Below are 17789 nucleotides of genomic sequence, written 5' to 3' on the forward strand. Positions count from 1 at the left end.
TTTAGGTTTGAATTTACCATTGGGTTTAAAGTTAGGTTTGAATTACCATTTGAATTTCAAAATTATGACCGGTGGATATAACAATAAAAATTATGACCGTAGGGTAAAAAAAAGAAAATGACCGTTGGTAGGAGACATCGATTCGGTCACCGATTCTAGCAATACGGTGGTCGGAGACATCAATTCGATGGCGGTAGTCGGAGCAACTATTACAACAATCGGCCCATCGGTGATGGGGGTACAATGGTCGGAGACACCAATCCGGTGGGCGGTCACCAAAGCCACTATTTTGGTAGTTTGGGCATCAACGGCGTTCGTCGAAGCCACTATTTTAATAATCCACCCACCGATGGGTCACTATTTGGCGGTACGGTGGGCGGCGAGACCAATCCGGCGACGTTCGCCGGAGCCACTATTTTGGTGGTTCGGCCGTCGGACCTCCAACACGAGCGGCTCCATTGGCCGAGCCACCGGTGTTGGTAGTTTACTTAAAATATAAGTTTAAATTAAAAAAAGTATGATCATTAGAGAAATAATAAAAAAAATGGAGTATAATGAATATTTTATTGAAATATCTTGTAAAATAAATGAACTGATGTGGGTATTTTGTAAAAGTAAATGTGTAAAATAGAAAAAGTAGGTTTTTAGTGTAAAAATGGATGTGTAAAATACACATACTGATGTGAATGCTCTTAGGGAAGAAGGCATGCATCCTTGCCTATTCTATTTATGTAACATACAAATGCCCATGTCATTTGTTTCATATTCGAGTACCATGTATTGTGATGTGATGTCATTGTCTTGTCACCAATCATGCTTTTGTCAAAAACTTGTGTTAGTTGGTTATTGTAGTTCTGACTTCTCATGCCTGATGGTATGTTGGGGTGTGAGGGAGAAAGAGAGTAGACAGCTTTCCTTGAATTGACTTGTAAACAGAGTGCTCATAAAACACGATAAAAAACTAACTTGGATATGGAAAATTTTTCCCAGACCCTCGAGAAACCCATAGGAAGCTGTAGGCTTGGCTCAAATCATCAAAATATCCTATATTCCTATGGTACTCAGGCTTCTAAAACTGAGGATGGATAAAAATTTAATTACCGCAGGTGCTAACAGATTTTTATGGAATTCCATTTTTATAAGTTTGTGTTCGAAGTCAAACTCGTGTTTTTAGAACTCAATTTTTAAAAAGTAATAAATTATTAACTATTAAATAGTGATAGGACACTAATTATATCAGCCAAAAGATAGTATTTAACCATTTTTATTCTTAGGTGTTCTAAAAACTGATGTGATTGATGGAGACGTCCCTATGATTTTTTTTTTTTTTACCCAATAAAATAGAGTCCAAGAACATCAGTTTTCTTTTGTACCCATAAAAGTTTGTCTTCATACGGAGTAAATAAATAAATAAAACGACAATCGATAAACCTTATTTGACTAGTCTTCTATTTTTTTGCTGAATACTTTACTAGTCTTATTCAGCATTAGTAGCGGTCTCTTTCAATTTTCATCATATTTTAAGATAAAACTTATTTTTTTTCCTCTTTCAGTTAATTAATTTTTTCTCCCACTCACTATATATAGTTTATTCTAAAGTCTAAATCCTATTCTGTTTAAATATTATTTATTTATTTATTATTTTATTTACTTTTCAAAACACAAACTTTACTTTATCACAATTACAGAAGCACAAAATTAATAAATATATGTTTAGGAGACGAATAGCGCTACTTAAAGATAGAGAGAAATTGTAGTTAAAACCTATTTTGAGAGGAAAATTGGTAAACTGATGTAGTAAGATTTTGTGTTTTTTAATTTTAGTTACCCATATTTACCCCCTTGCCCCTTTTTTAAGTAATATGTTAAGCAATGCATTGCCCAACTTTGTAAACTTCCCAAGCTGCATCAAGATTTCTATTGGCATGACTATCAACAAAGACAGTCAGACTTCATGCATTCAATCATTCAAGATAAGGATGAGAGACCAAGTCGAGAACGTCAACATCATGACATTGAGAGCCGCTATAACTTTCCACAAACCCTTCTAGTTGAGCAACATGGGCCATATCATTCATAAATGTAACGGGCCATGTCATATTCAACTTATTGCTATTAGTCACACTTTCACTATTTGTCTCCTTTTTCTCACAATTAAAGAAACCATGAAAAGTTCATAGTATACTCTGCTTTCCCTCAAGTTTCAGTTCATCATGGAAATTGCTTCTCATCTCTTTGCAATTGCAGGGGCTTTTGTACTGGTACTATTGTACAATCTATGGAGGCTGAGAATTGGTAGTCACAAAAGTAAGGGTATGTTGGCCCCGGAGCCATCAGGTGCCTTGCCAATCATAGGTCACCTTCACAAACTAGGTGGCCAAAACCCGGTTGCCCGAACCTTGGCAGCTATGGCTGATCAATATGGCCCCATATTCACGATCCGATTTGGTACGAAAAGTGCAATTGTAACGTTCTTAAGTAATAATAGAAATATATAAGAAATAAAGATGAAAATTTTCAAAATCTTTTTTTTTTCATATTTCATTTAACATTATTTATAAATAATAAAATATAAAAAAAAATTCTTAAATGCTTATATACTTCACACACCATGACTTTTAAAATCTAATGAAAGGTTCTAAGAATTTAACTCTCATTTATTGCCTCTATTATGAAAATCAAAAGCCAGTAAAATATGATAATAGTAAGAAACGTTATAAATGAGAACATAAAAAAATAATTAGCTACTATTATAATGGAATAGATGTCTTTTTTATGCATATAAGAAAATGAAATGTATAGGGTTACTTATTAAGGTATATGTAAAGATTCACGTTAAAAAAATATGCAAAAGCTTGGAAGGAAAAAAAAAAAAAAGAATATGTAAGGTTTTTATTAACTTAAAAGGCAATGAAAAAGCAATTTTTAATTACTACAACCGTCGCTACTCTATAAATCACATATAACACTATATTCAATATCCTAAACAACATAGTTAGACCATTTTGGATATACACTACCATATTCAACTTATAAATTACAACCCAAATCAATCATACAATTACACAATTAAAGCATGAACATGTAACGTGTATTACTTTTTGAATTATTGCTTGAAATTTCACAATTATTGAAAGAGAATCTCCAAATTTAATTTTTAGAAAACATCAAGACAAGGTGAATTTTATTCTTTTTAACTTCCATAGAAAAAAAATATTACGCACATTATTTCAACCCTTATGGAAAAGAAGGTTTACATGTAGCATGCAAAACATGTTTAATTGACTTAGAGGTGTAAAAATTAGTCAACCAACTATGTAGAATTAAGGTTTCAAATTTTAAATAAAACAATTCTACAATAATAAAAATTATTTTGTGATAAATATGATTATGAAATGCATTACTTTTCATTAAATTAGTTCAAATTACAAAATAATAATAATAATAATAATAATAATAATAATAATGAGATCACCATAAAAAATAATCACGCGCAATACGCGGGTCTGCGACTAGTATATTAAATAATCAGACCATAGTTTCTTTTATCTACAAAGAACAATACTCTATAAAGAAACTCTGCTTTCTAAGTGTGGTCTCAATTTCATGTAGAATCTCATCTTGGCTGGGTCCGACACTACATCTCTTAACTTGACATGGCTCTTGTCTATATTATTGAACAACAAGCACGCTTTGAAGCAAGCCCAAGAAGAGCTTGATCTCAAGGTTGGTAGAGAGAGATGGGTGGAAAACCATGATATCAAAGACCTAATTTACCTCCAAGCCATAGTGAAGGAAACCTTGCGCTTGTACCCACCAGGCCCCTTATCAGTTCCACATGAAGCCATGGAGGATTGCCATGTATGTGGCTATTATGTTCCAAAGGGTACTCGTGTTTTTGTCAATGTGTGGAAGTTGCACCGAGATCCAAGGATTTGGGATGACCCAGATAAGTTTTTTCCAGAGAGGTTTCTCACAAAACATGCAAATATAGATGCTTCAGGGCAACATTTTGAGTTCATACCATTTGGGTCTGGTAGACGATCTTGCCCAGGTTACACATTTGCCTTGCAAGTATCTCACTTGACACTAGCTCGATTACTTCAGGGATTTGAGTTNTATTAGCAATCATGAGGCTGTCAAGGATTGTTTCACTACAAATGACAAGGCTTTGGCTGCTCGTCCAAGGTCTAGCCATGGAAAGTACCTTGGCTACAACTATGCAGGATTTGGGTTCATCAACTACGGAAAATTCTGGCTCAAGATGAGAAAGATAACCATGCTAGAACTCCTCTCTAGTCGTCGGCTTGAGACACTAAAGAACGTGCAAGTTATTGAGGTCGACAATTTGATTAAAGATTTGTACACTCTTTGCACGAGCAAAGAGCACAACAACCAAGCTAAGGTGGTGATTAGTGAGTGGATTGAGCGCTTAACCTTCAATATAATTACTAAAATGATTGCAGGGAAAAGATATTTTGGAAACTTGAATGATGGAATGATGGAGAGGCACAAAGAATAGGGAAAATTATTAAAGAGTTCATGTATGTATCTGGGGTCCCTGTTGTTTCGGATCTAGTTCCATTTCTAGGAGGGCTTGAATATTTTCTGGGCCAAGTAAATCCATGAAGCGAATTGCAAGGGAATTGGACATTCTAGTGGGAAGTTGGGTTGAAGAACATGCTATGAGGAGGGCGGAAAATGAACCAAACGACAAACCGGACTTCATTGATATCATGTTATCTGTAATTGAGGATGATGGCATGTTTGGCCATACGCGTGAAACCATTATCAAGGCAACAGCATTGGTATGTTTTCGTTATATTTTATTATGAAAAGTGTTATACTCACAACTTTTCACACAAAATTTTATATAGCAATTAATTACTAGTTTTTATTTGCGCTCACCATTAACATGACTTTTTTACCTACCACAAATAATTTGCCACCTAGAATTTTGTTTGAAAATATTGTGTCACTATCTTTACTCTTTTATTATAAATCATAATCATATATTGCTGAAATTCCCGTCGATAAATAAATAAACTGCACAAACTACTAATAATTAAGTCTTGCTAAAGACCTCTAGTCCTCTACAGTTTATGAATTAGTTTATTTATCCTCTACAGTTTATGAATTAGTTTATTTATTCCTGTCTTGTTATGAAAGATTAATATTTTAAAAAACATTTGCATGATCTATGTTATTCCTTGTTGAGAATAAAGACAATGTAGAGAAGTTAGATGCTTTTAGAGAATAATGACATGGTATTTTCTTATTTTATATTTATGGTGGATCCCACAAATTAATTCATAAAAGAGTCTATCATGAATGTGAGATGAGGGCACGATAAATCATTATACTCCGGAGTCCAAAAGCACCTAATAATTTTCCATATAAATAGTATACACTAACAATATCAGTCTCTAAGTACATGCTTGATCCATATTACTATAAATTTCTCCTTTTTATGTCCATCTTTAGGATAGGCTAATAACATCCCAAAACTTAATTAATCAGCCAAGCTTTTATTGTGTCTTTGACTTTATATGCTCATCTAATATATTAAATAATCAGACCATAGTTTCTTTTATCTACAAAGAACAATACTCTATAAAGAAACTCTGCTTTCTAAGTGTGGTCTCAATTTCATGTAGAATCTCATCTTGGCTGGGTCCGACACTACATCTCTTAACTTGACATGGCTCTTGTCTATATTATTGAACAACAAGCACGCTTTGAAGCAAGCCCAAGAAGAGCTGATCTCAAGGTTGGAGCTCGATTACTTCAGGGATTTGAGTTCACGACACCATTGAATATGCCAGTAGACATGACTGAAGGCTTGGGCATTACCTTACCCAAGGCAACTCCCCTTGAAGTTCTTCTTAATCCACGCCTTGCTACGGAACTCTATCAATGACAAACATAAATATAGACTATGCTTGACTAGAGTTCATGTTTTTAATAAGCTTTCACACTTCAAGAGTCCCATAACTTAATGACATTGCCTAATCTTTTTTACTAGGAGAATCATTATTTAGTCTTATTGTGGTACTTTCTTGTAGGTGTTTTTGTTGTGTTGTGTTTCTTTTTCAATATCCTTTTTTTTTTTCTTCTTCTTTATGAAGTAATCTATTGTCATTACAAGAAAGTTTGCTATTTTCAATTATTGAAACCGTCAAAAAAAGTATTTTCGACAAATTTTTTTTTCTATAGCTTATATGACCGTAAAAAAATGTGATTCACTTTTATCAAGGGTTATTAAATGTCAAAAATATTTTTAAACCCCATTGAAACATATGTTGTCTTTAAGGTAAATTTCAACAATTTGAAACTGTTGAAATAAGTATTTTTTTTTTTAATAAATAAAACAATTCGGATGCAGCCTGATTCAAAAATAAACATAAATACAATTGTGACATTCCAAATTAAACTATCCATTCTCATATAAAAACTAAAGCACCAGTCTAATTTTCAAGTATTCAAATAGTTACAAGTTTTCAAAATGGCTAATTACAAGGAAAAAAATTAAAAACCATTGTGCTCCATCAATTATCCTCAAGTAACAAATATATGGAGAAATGCCACTTCGCCACTTCCCAACAAGAAGGCCAGGCCTATCATTGAAAAAAAGATGATGCATCCTTTTTTCATGTACTTCCCCGTAGAGGACACCTCATCCCTCCTCCCATATTTTCCTTACTCCATAAAACACATACATCCACTCTAACAAGTGCATATCCACCCAATTTGCTCCAGGTTTCATTGTAGATGTTAATCCATTGTGTGCATCAAGGACAACCTGTAAATCACATAAAATTGGGTAAGACTTAAGTGAGGAGCTACCTAAATTTTATTAACCACACAATCTTTATGTTAAATCATACAGAAAGTGAATCACATACCTGTATTTCACCTTTATTCCCAGCAGTGATATTTGAGATCGTCCAACAAGCTTCTTTGTTGATGCGAGAAAGCACTTGGTTGTCAATTACAAACTGGAAAATACATAGCAAAGTTACTTTGTTGCCATATATAGGGAAGAAACACAGCACTTTCATTTAAAATGTATACTTGAGAGAGAGAGGGAAATGTGGCTTGTAATTAATTCACACCAAACATGTAGAGCGTACGAAATTAAGATAAGCCAAAGGCAATACAAAAATAAGTATTAATCAAGCTCAGTACACAATACAATAAACCTCCATAGTTTATTGTTTAACTACCATGATAGATAAAGCTTCACACAAAATGAGCAAGTCACTTAATATAACTAACACAATAGATCAGGCTTCACACACAATGAGCAAGTCAGTGGAGCAAGAGAATCAATAAGTGCACTACGAATATTGATAATGTAAATGAAGTCCAACTGGCACAATAAAATACCAAGGTCTCACATTCTTAAAAAAAAAAAAAATACTAAGTTTCAGGAGAATAATTTATCTTAGATCCAAGTAGCTAAAGATTCAAACAGTAATACTCTAAGTGGCCATTTGTAACACATTTAAAACTACCACAACTGATTCTACCACTAATAGGGGAAAATATTAAAAAGTAGGTCCAAGCAGCTAAATTTTCAAACAGCAAAACTGTAAATGGCCATTTGTAACACAGCTCAGCACCCTGCAAAAAAACATTCCAGCTGCAAGTAATAAATAAAAGAGAAAACAGACATAAAATAAAGTTGACCCTTTAGATGATGATATTGCAGAAACTGACACTATTAGCACAGATCATTCAAAAGTTTATAAAGGGTCTTGCAACAATTTTTACTCAAAAAGAAAGGGAAAACAAAAAACAAAAAAGGGCCCTTACAGAATATCTCTCTTGACCATTCACCAAAACTCTGTGCAATGTGGACCTGAGTACACACGTAAAGCAAAATGTTAATCAAACAAGAGTAAAGAAGAAGGTTTTCAGAAAAGGTGGCAACAAAAAGAGAGTTTTCATCCCAAGTGTTTCTCTATAGGGCCTTTCTAATCTGTGAGAGAATGCCTTAGTTAAAAAATGCGGAGGTCATGATTTTTTTTTTTAATGGGCAATTAGTCAAGCCTTTCAATTCTTTTAATGGGCATAGGATATGATTTTTTTTTTTTTTTTTAAGTTACACACCAAGTTCGTATTGAACTTATGACCATACCCCCCACCTCATTGTTTCAACAAGAGGAGATGCCAACTTTTTTTCCCCTAAGTGAAGATGATGGGATTTAAACCCCGGAGGTATACGTATACCCACCACTAGGTGGGGGTGCCAATAACCTAAAAATTGATACCAAGCTTGTCTCAACCAGTAGCTGGAAACCTAAAAATATTCTCAAAGATTGTAATATTTCATCCAATTTCCAAAATTCTTCCAAATTTTGTGACAGGTTCATCAGGATCAAGCAAAGCAAATAACGTTAAGTTGAATTTCCAAGATTTCATTAACTATTCTGTTTCTAGACAAACTTCTTTTTTTAAAAAAATGGCAAGATTCAACCTAGAACAACTTCCAATTAGTTCTGAAAACCAAAGAAGGCCTTTTGTGTTTATTTCCTATCCCAAAACTACACTTGCAAGAGATGCATATCAATCATAACCATTGTGCATTTATTGTGACCATTTCCACATCCAAATATTTTCTTAAAGAATGTGGTGATCATAAAAACAGGAAAACTTATTCACTCATCCCAAAATTTATCATACATAACAAACTAGGAGAATTTATGAAAATAGCTTGAGGGTTGCTAAGTAGTAAAAGAAAGTTAAAAAAGCATGCTCAGCAATTAAGCCTGGAAAGACCTGAATTCTAATCCTCTGAAATGAACTAAGCCAATTATAAGAAGTAGAACAACTCTGATCTCGGCATTCGCTTAGTACTAGATGGGACTGAGATAGTTCGCAAATCTACCTGTCATCAAGATAGAGAAGAAAAAAGATGTTATTAATTTACTTCTTTCAGTAAAAATCAGCAACATTTTAACAAACCAAAAATACTAATATTTCAACAGGTAAAGCAACTTCAATGCTACATATCTTTTTTTCCATTTAAAAAAGAAAAAGACGGGCAGGGAGAAATGAAACCTTCAATTTTTGCCTTTAAGCTTTTACCCTGTGAAGCTCCTAGTTCCCACCCTTTATATCTTTTTATTTTTTGGGATAAATCACCCTTTTCATCTTTGCTCTTGTTCAAACAATGTTAAACAGTAAGAATTCGAGCAGCATTTTATGCCCCCTTAAATAAAGACATTCAAAGTTTCTTTTCTTTTTTTTGAGCCAAAAGACATCTCCATTATGTAACAACTGACAAACTATTTGTTCCAAGGGTGATGTTCCTTTATTATAATTGTTCTGAAGTTCTTTCATACAGTAGGCCCTGTTTCATTCACTTTTGTGCTATTTGATTATCAATGTTTTTATTGATAATTTTTCTTACTTCACCATGCTTTTAAAAGAAATGATACACTGTTTTTTTTTTTTTTTTTTTTTTTTTTTTTTTTTTTTTTTTTCTATATATTTGATACTGTTTAATAAGTTTCAAACTATTTGCTTCATCCCAGGAACTTCCATTGCTGTCAGTTCAACATGGTTTGCGTTAGAGTTGGACCTGTTGGTTGGAAGAGCAGCATTTGTATTCCCCATTGCCAATATTACAACTTGCATAAGAAAAAAAAAAAAAAAGGCCAATTACGAAAATTGAGAATGATGTCCAGCTTCTAATTCATTTCTGGCTTATATGTAAATGAAGAAAACAATCAATAAGACTCATGCCATCTTTTAATTTTCAATACAAAGCCATTTATGGAACAATTGACTACATCGATTCCTCTTTTTTCATTCTTTTTTTTATTAATCTTTTTTCTTAATTCCAAACTGACATTCTTAATTTATGTTTAGGCTGATGTAGATGGGAATGGAACAATTGACTACATTGAATTTATCACTGCTACAATGCATAGACACAAGCTAGAAAGAGAAGAACATCTTGTGCAAGCCATCAAGCATACAATATACAAAATAGAGGTACAGGCTGCAGCAGTTACTATAGAATAGAATAAAAATTTAGCACATTGAATGATTACAGGATGATCTGGTCTATAGCCAGCACCTACATTCAATGTGCTTGCCCAGTAAAGCAATAAGTTAAGAGCCCAATGAAATGATCAAGAAAAGTGGTCCTCAATTATAGTTCTAAAAAGAATCTAGTCTCAAGAGTGGGTTCTCAATACAAGCCAAAACTTACCAAAGAACTTATTTCTACTGACATTCTAAGGCCGGAGACAGGTACTTATATCTCCATAATTAATTCACAATAAATAGAACTAATGTAAACTGTATGCTGCCACAACAAATACCTTTGTTTTTGTTGCATTAGTATAGACACTAAACAGCTAATACATGCTAAGACATCCAACTCCAACCTAGACACGATCCATTTTCCTTCTCCAAAATCCATAAGGCTATAACCCTCTAAGACTTCACTGACTTGATAATTTTCCCGCTCTCAATTTCTGACCAAAGGCCATACCCTTGTTTCATTGTCAAGAACTAGCATAATCTAGAATATATGGGTTTGTCTTAGTGTCCACTGCAAAAGAATTTATTCTAGAACCACAAGCAAGACAATAATAATTCATAGTGATGAGGTCACAGCTACTACGATTCATCACAAACTTGGTCAAAATTCAAAAACTGACAAATCAAAAATTAGAACCACAATAAGCATGAAACTCAGCTAAGGAACTTACCAAGCAATTGTAATTTGAACTCATAGACGTTCTAGCTTTCAATCAATCCTACAAACAGTGAAATTTGAACTCTCCTTGAACATTCATTGAGCTGAACTCCCAAAACACCTGCAATCACATTGAAAGCACGCAATACACAAAACCACAAATTCAATTTTGACATAGCATTTCAAATTCAAGAACAAAAACCACAAAAGTTCAAAATCTTCCAAGCGAATAACATAGTATGGACAAAATTCAAGTCCAAGCAAAAACAAACTGATCAGAAATAAGTTTTTAAAATAACGAAATCGAGAGAAATAGAGAAAAAATACCTAATCGGAGGGAGAATAATAGAAATTTTGAATCAAGAATTCTGTTTGATTGCGTAGAAAATAATGGGAAAATTTACAGCCAAGACCTATGAAAAGCTTGCAGCTGAGAGAGAGTGAGAGTGATATAGAGAGAGTGAGGAAAAGAGCGAGATATAGAGAGAGTGTGAGTGAGAGCGAGATATGGAGCTACCCATATAAGTTCCGTGTTTTTATTTTCGACATTTTTCAACCCGTTGATTAAAAATATTCAATTCTTTTTTTCAACATTTATCCCACTGTTTATATAAATTATCTATATTTAATCTTTTTTTGTCACTTATTTCAATAGTTATGCCAACTGTGGAAACAAATATAGGAATTTTTCAGCAGTTGAGTGCAAATGTAGAAACTAAAGGCTTATATCAACGTTTTTAAATGACTGTGGATAAAATTATGTTGAAAATGCTCAAGTTTGTCGTAGTGTGGACGTTGCTTTAGTACATTTAGTTTTCTTAATTTTTGTACTCCAAATAATTTCCTCTCCACTACCTAAGAGTAGGACATATCATTCAAACATTCAGCAATATCAAGATGAAGGAAATTGATATCAAACCTACCATCTACCCCTTGTGCATCTTGTATAGTTCCAATTTATACGTACGTCTCCCAGGGGAGAATCATTGTGCCTCCCAGACAACGATTTTGTAGGTTATCAAGTTGTCCACGGTCAGTGCCTTAATTGGTGAAAAAATAGTAATATGATTCCCAAATGTGATCACTTCAGCCACCATCTATTGAGAAATCTACCCATATTTGTTAATTAAATTAAATCGTTGAAAGAACTTATGGAATAGCTAAATAACTCAATATCATGGCTGTAGAGAATAGAACATGAAAAGAATTCCCAAGTAAAAGCTTAAACAGAAGTTAGAAATCAATTTGTAAATCATGTTGACTGTTTTGAAGCATATGCCAATTAAAATTCACTTGAGGGCTCTAGCAATTGAAGTTGCAGCCACTTAGTTCAATGAAATAATAATTGTTAAGGACATATTTTATGTAGTTGGCTAATCTTTTAACAAAACACACTTTACTTGTAATTGAGTAAATTTAGGATGTGTTTAATACTTCAAGAAACATGTTGTTCAAGTCTAGTATTAAATCAATGAAGATTGGCCCAAGAAACAAGTGAAGAAACGCTATTCATTAAAGCTGAACAGATAGCTCGACACTTGTAGACAGATATCTCAACAGCTTCTCGACAGATACTATCTATCGAGGTATCTATCGAGGTTACGGAAATTAGAATTTTCAAATCTGATTTTTAGGCCAAGCTCATGTATTTGTGTTGGGTTTCTTTTCTCACAACCCTAGACCTATATAAGGCTTATTTTAGAGGCCGTCATCTAAGAGAATATAAGGAGAACATGTACATATGCAAAAGGTGACCAGTGCCTTATTCTCTCTGAAAGAAGCTACTACGTCTTTTGCGTCTTAAGATTTTGTAACCAAGTGCTTCTTGATCTTCATTATTGATAAAGTGAAGAACTTTGTAGTTAATATCTTCTTCTAGTTGGTGATTGAAGTTACGTACTGGAATCCGTGCAATTGGTTAGTCACGTACTAGGATTCGTGCATTATCAAAAGGGTGGCGTTCATATATTGAAGAGTTCAGAGGTTTTGAAGCGGTAGAAGGTTTATGCTGTGAGTTCATCTACGGGGATTGTAAAATCTAGGGACAAAGGTTTTGTACTAGATTTGAAACTATAGTGGATTGCTTTTCGGGAAGGTTTTCCCCCAGGTTTTTTACGGTGAAACTGGTTGGTTTAATTGGTTTTCCTAGGTCATCATATCTTGTCTTATTTACTTTTACATTGCATTCATTATTGACATGATATTGATGTTTGTTTGTTTGTTTTAACAAGTTTTATTCATAATTAATCTAATTAACAACTTGGGTTTAAAACTTGTTAATTCTATCAACCGGGGTCTAAATTTCCCAACAATAATAAGTACAATTATTCATAGAATAAATCTTCATCACAAAACAAAGAACCACATAGCTAAGGGAGAATCAAACTATGGAACTATCACATACTCAAATTGAACTCATGATCGATAATCTTTGGTAGGAATATATAGGTGCTGCCTAGTACAATAATTTCTCTTTTCTGTTCTATTCAATTCATGTTTTAGCTATCTAAAATGTTGGCTGCTATATAGTATATGATTCTGGAAGAATTGGGCAGCAATTGATTGCAAATTAGATAGTTGGATGGGGAAGCAGGAGGTGGTGTGAGGGAAGGCTGGTGGTGTTATGATAGAAGCAAGAGGTGTCATGGCTGGAAACTTAAAATTTTATTTGCAAAGTGGTCCTTAAATTTCTACTTAATTGCACTAAGTCCTTGCTTTTCAATATTTTCTGCAACAGCACCATTATTTACCTTCCACATTATTTAAGTAGACTTCTTTTATTTTAATATCCATTTATGTCATGACGATTATTAATAAGATGATGCAGGCATACTTAGTCATTAGGTTTAGAGGTGTGGGATATCACATCCTTCCCTCCTTAAAAATTTTTCGTCCTCGAAAACTGTAAATGTACATATAATTGTACATTAACAATTCAAAATGGTGAGTTAAGTGAATTACAAAACATAGTAGAATCTCATGTCAAGTCATTTATGCATATTGCAATTCCTTATCTTGTAATACTAACATCATACGTAGTCTAAGACACGCTTTCAAGAGAAGTTAATTCATGGAAAAAAAAAATGATACAATACAAGATGCATATATCTAAGTTGGTATGAAAATTGATGGTCTTGTCATAACATCATTAATTCAATCCAAGAGTAGATTTTGAGAACTCTTTCATAGTCCAAAAAATTTTCATAATGTCATTACAATCAAATGGATAAAGTAGGAACATATTAAAGTCGAAACAAACAGAAACAAAAATAATTCACTTGTCAAAATTCTAGCATCCAACACAGTTAAGATGTTTCAAGAAGTAATACAGAGCAAATTTTGCTTTTGTACACTCTTTTAAGTGTTGATCTTTAAAGCCAGATACTAAGATAGGGTAGCTAAGGGTAGACAAGTAAGATACAACTCTTCGGAGGTGTTTGAATTGTTTGATCATTGCCTTTTATCTGATGTCTGCTAGCAGTTTTAGATATCTTGAATTTATGAAAGCATGCTTAATACTGCTACGGTGTTACAGGTTTTATTATTTTGCACTATGATTCCTACTACAGTGAGCAAATATGACTTGTTTGATCTCTTCCATTGGTAGTGTGATATGATGAGTAAAGAAGATGTCTTATGTTTTATGGCAATTTACAATTATCAAGAATATTATAAGTATGTCTTCCTCATTTCTAGTACAAGTGAACTTTTGAGATGCCTTAAGTAAGCTATTTTGTGGAGATAATATTTTTATACTTCAATGGCACATGATCCATTTTGGTTTTGCAATGCAGGACAATGATTATATTGTTTTCTTGAAATTGCTTATCAATACTTCTTAATTGTGATGGTGCAAGATCTGATACTACTTGTTATGCAATGGTAGAAGCTCTCATACTACGTGTTATGCAATAACACTCAAGTATCTGAATAAATGACTGTAAAGCCAAATAAATCAACGGGCACACACATAGAACATACAAGAAATTTATGTGCTTCAGTAAATTGTCTACCTCATATATATATATATATAGAGAGAGAGAGAGAGAGAGAGAGGGGGGGGGGGGATCAAATCTACCATGCTCAATAATAATTTTAACGCTCAAACCCAAAAGAACTATCAAATTACCCTTCTTCTAAGAATATTTTCCTCTATTAGGAGAACTTTTTCTAAGAATCTTCTCATCTCTTAAAATAACTCTTCTTCTAAGAATCTTCCTTTCTCTTAGGAGAACTCTTTTGAAGAGTTTTCTCACCATATCGAAGAAGCCATGGGCCAAATCCACCTAACCTTTTACTATGCTCTCTATGTATAAGCCTTCAAATCCTATTTCTTAGTATATAATAAATATTAATTACTTCTTCAAGAAGGATTATATTTTCATTCCAAAAAAAGAAAAAAACCCTAAAAATGTAACTAAGTCAACTTTCCCTTCACACCAAGAAAAGCCAAACAGGTAACCATGTCCAAATAGAAATTTAAGGCAATTTTATCAACAAATATCCACTTTTACTCAAACTCCATCAAGTTATCTCTCTTCTTGGTCGCGATAGCATTGCCTTCATCTAAGCAAACCTTTTATTGAGAAAAATAATCATCGTCTCTACAGCCAAATTTGTCTGCACCTAGAAGTAGGACATCCACCCCAATACATGTTCTATTTGCACCTATCTATTTTTGTTCAGCTTATTAATTTCAAATTGTTATGCATGTTTTGGAGAGATCCCATTTAGGGCGGCTGGCCTTATTAAAATATGACTAAGAGGTACAAATAGAGGTTGATCTTCGAATTAGGTGCACTTGAGTGCCTAACACTTTCCCAAGCATGTACCCTAACTCTGAATTCACAGTCTTCTTCAATTAGGCTTGGATCAAAAGAGTGGTTCCTAGACCCATAACTAGGACTTATAATTAAGGTTCATCACTGCAATCTAATCTTCAGAGCTTTCTACCATTTCTTATTAGGAATGTGTTGTTGGAAGTTTGATAGGGACTATAGTCTCTAAGACCCTTTTTCATTTATCTAACCCCATTTTTACATAAGAGTAATGCTACAGTTACAAATTATTTTACAACATTTTTACAAAATATTGATGTGACTAACTTCTTATTAGTTTTTATGTAGGCTCACTATTAATACCACTTTTTTATTTTTCAATAATCACTCAACACATCAGCAATTTGTAAAAAATTTTGTAAAATAGCTTGTATCTCTAGCATTATTCTTTACATAATTCACCTCTTCCTTCTAATGGACATTGCTCCTTGTTTCAATTTTTTTTGGCTAAATTACAAATTATACCCTCTAATTTAAATTTTAAATTTATTCATTTCAATCCTTAATTAATCTCCCAAAATGGCGTAATTTTGATTTTGTTTTTTAAAATTTAAAAAAAAAATCCAAAAAACTAATAAAAAAACATTTTTCTTAAAAAAATTAATACAGTAATTAATTTTTCGATCTCTATCTCATACAAAAAATAAATAAATAAATACAAAGAAGTAGTAGTAAATTAAAAGATTAATAGGCTGGAGAAAATACATATAAAGCTAACAAAGAAAAGTAAAGTAACGGACGGTTTTTCATCTCACCTATGGTCAAAAGAATTGTGAAGAGAATGTAGTTCCTCCAGCAAAGCTAATCCATTCCCATTTGTAAATGGACGGCCGAGATGAAATGCTCCCACACTTGATCATGCTTTCGTACGCCCCCTTCTATAAATGGACGGTTGAGATGAAAGATAGCCATTTCCATCTCAATTCTCTTAGATCTTCGACCTTCTCGCACATAACATTATCTGAGCAACGAAGACAGAAAAGTGAGAGTTGGTACCGCGTCTGTTTGAAATCAGTTTCGTGTTCCCTTGTGTGAAATTTTGAAAATATTACAAGTCAATAGTAAAAAACTAAAGGAGAACTGCAGTTAATCCACCTGTGGTTTGACCCGTTTTAACAGTGCTCACTCGTGGTTTAAAATTTGTCACTTAACCTATTTGAGGTGGCCTCTATTAGACTCCCGTTACCCACCTCTGCTCTTTGCGTTAAAAAATCTCCTTTATTATATAAATCAAAATTAAAACCCAATTAGAACCCTAAAAAAAAAAAGAATGAGCTCTCTCCCTCTCTCTACCCTAGAACCCTTAAAAATCCACAATAACAATCACAAACCCAGCAACATATATTCCTCGTCAACCAAACATAAACCCAAACCCAAACATTAGTAAGAAATGGGTACAAGGAGCTAACTATAATGGATTTCTTCAAATTCATCTTCTCCGAAAACCCAAACCAACCCCAAAACGACGACGCTCCCGAACTGAACCTAGACCCAAATCCAAACCCAGATCCGGACTCGGACTCCACCGTGATTTGGAGTTTCGGTGGATTGATCAAAATGATCGCGTCGAAATCGGAGTCAGTGATCTAGATCTACTGGTGTGATGTAGAGAATTCGGGTCCGGGTTGAAGAAAGAAACGTCGATGATCTGAGAAGTCGCGTCGCGCGCTGTCATGGATTTCTTGGCTTCGCTCGACGCCGACGCTTCCATCCCTCAGGAATCGTTCGAGTTGGTCGGTCAAGCCATCGACTTGGGTTTATGTTTGGACTTGGGTTTTGTGTTCGGACTTGGGTTTTTCGGGTTTTGTGAAGATGGATGGCTGGGTTTGTGTTTGTATTCTTACTGATGTTTGGGTTTGTGTTTGTTGTTTTTGTGTTTGGAAGATCTGTTACTGGGTTTGTGCTTGTGTTTCTGGGTTTGTGATTTTGTTCACGACCCATTTAGATCTCAATTAATGTAATTTTTTATTTTTATTTCTGTTTTTAATTTTTTTTTTTAAATTTAAATGTTGACGTGGATTTGTGGCTTTATTTGGTATTGGTTTTCTTGTCATTGTAAAAATATGTTTAGCAATTGCAGTGGGCATTGGGTAAGAACGTTAAATGCACATTTCTGGGTTTTTTTTTTTTTTTTTTTTTTTTTTTTTCATATTTCGAATGTTTTAGTGGATTGTTTGGACTACTGATTTTCCTTAGTAGAATGAATTCGCCAAATCATTTGGATATTAATACTT

At 33.5% G+C, this 17789-nt stretch overlaps 1 protein-coding gene, 1 long non-coding RNA gene and 1 pseudogene across 7 annotated transcripts; 2 read left to right on the forward strand and 1 right to left on the reverse strand.

Annotated features, from left to right (window-relative positions):
- The first annotated feature begins 2213 nt into the window (after positions 1–2213).
- On the forward strand, positions 2214–4125 carry LOC136066827 (cytochrome P450 CYP82J17-like). Its single transcript, XM_065771752.1, has 2 exons — positions 2214–2465; positions 3613–4125. The coding sequence occupies exons 1-2, from the start codon at positions 2214–2216 to the stop codon at positions 4123–4125; spliced, it is 765 nt and encodes a 254-aa protein (XP_065627824.1).
- LOC136061104 (cytochrome P450 CYP82J17-like) lies at positions 4124–5920 on the forward strand (annotated as a pseudogene).
- A 501-nt stretch (positions 5921–6421) lies between these two features.
- Positions 6422–17147, reverse strand: LOC111983709 (uncharacterized). 6 transcript variants are annotated; one of them, XR_010628290.1, is made up of 7 exons: positions 16651–17147; positions 16311–16516; positions 10731–10838; positions 8785–8893; positions 7819–7864; positions 6906–6998; positions 6422–6802 (listed from the first exon to the last, which is right to left on the reverse strand). It is a non-coding gene; the product is annotated as an uncharacterized LOC111983709 (long non-coding RNA). The 6 variants fall into 6 exon arrangements; XR_010628291.1 differs by lacking the exons at positions 16311–16516; positions 16651–17147 and adding exons at positions 9590–9638; positions 11045–11233; XR_010628289.1 differs by lacking the exon at positions 16651–17147 and having other exon boundaries at positions 16311–16568.
- Between the last annotated feature and the right edge of the window lie 642 nt (positions 17148–17789).

Source organism: Quercus suber, unplaced genomic scaffold, assembly GCF_002906115.3.
Source record: "Quercus suber isolate HL8 unplaced genomic scaffold, Cork oak 2.0 scaffold_48, whole genome shotgun sequence".
In the NCBI taxonomy this organism is placed as follows: domain Eukaryota; kingdom Viridiplantae; phylum Streptophyta; class Magnoliopsida; order Fagales; family Fagaceae; genus Quercus; species Quercus suber.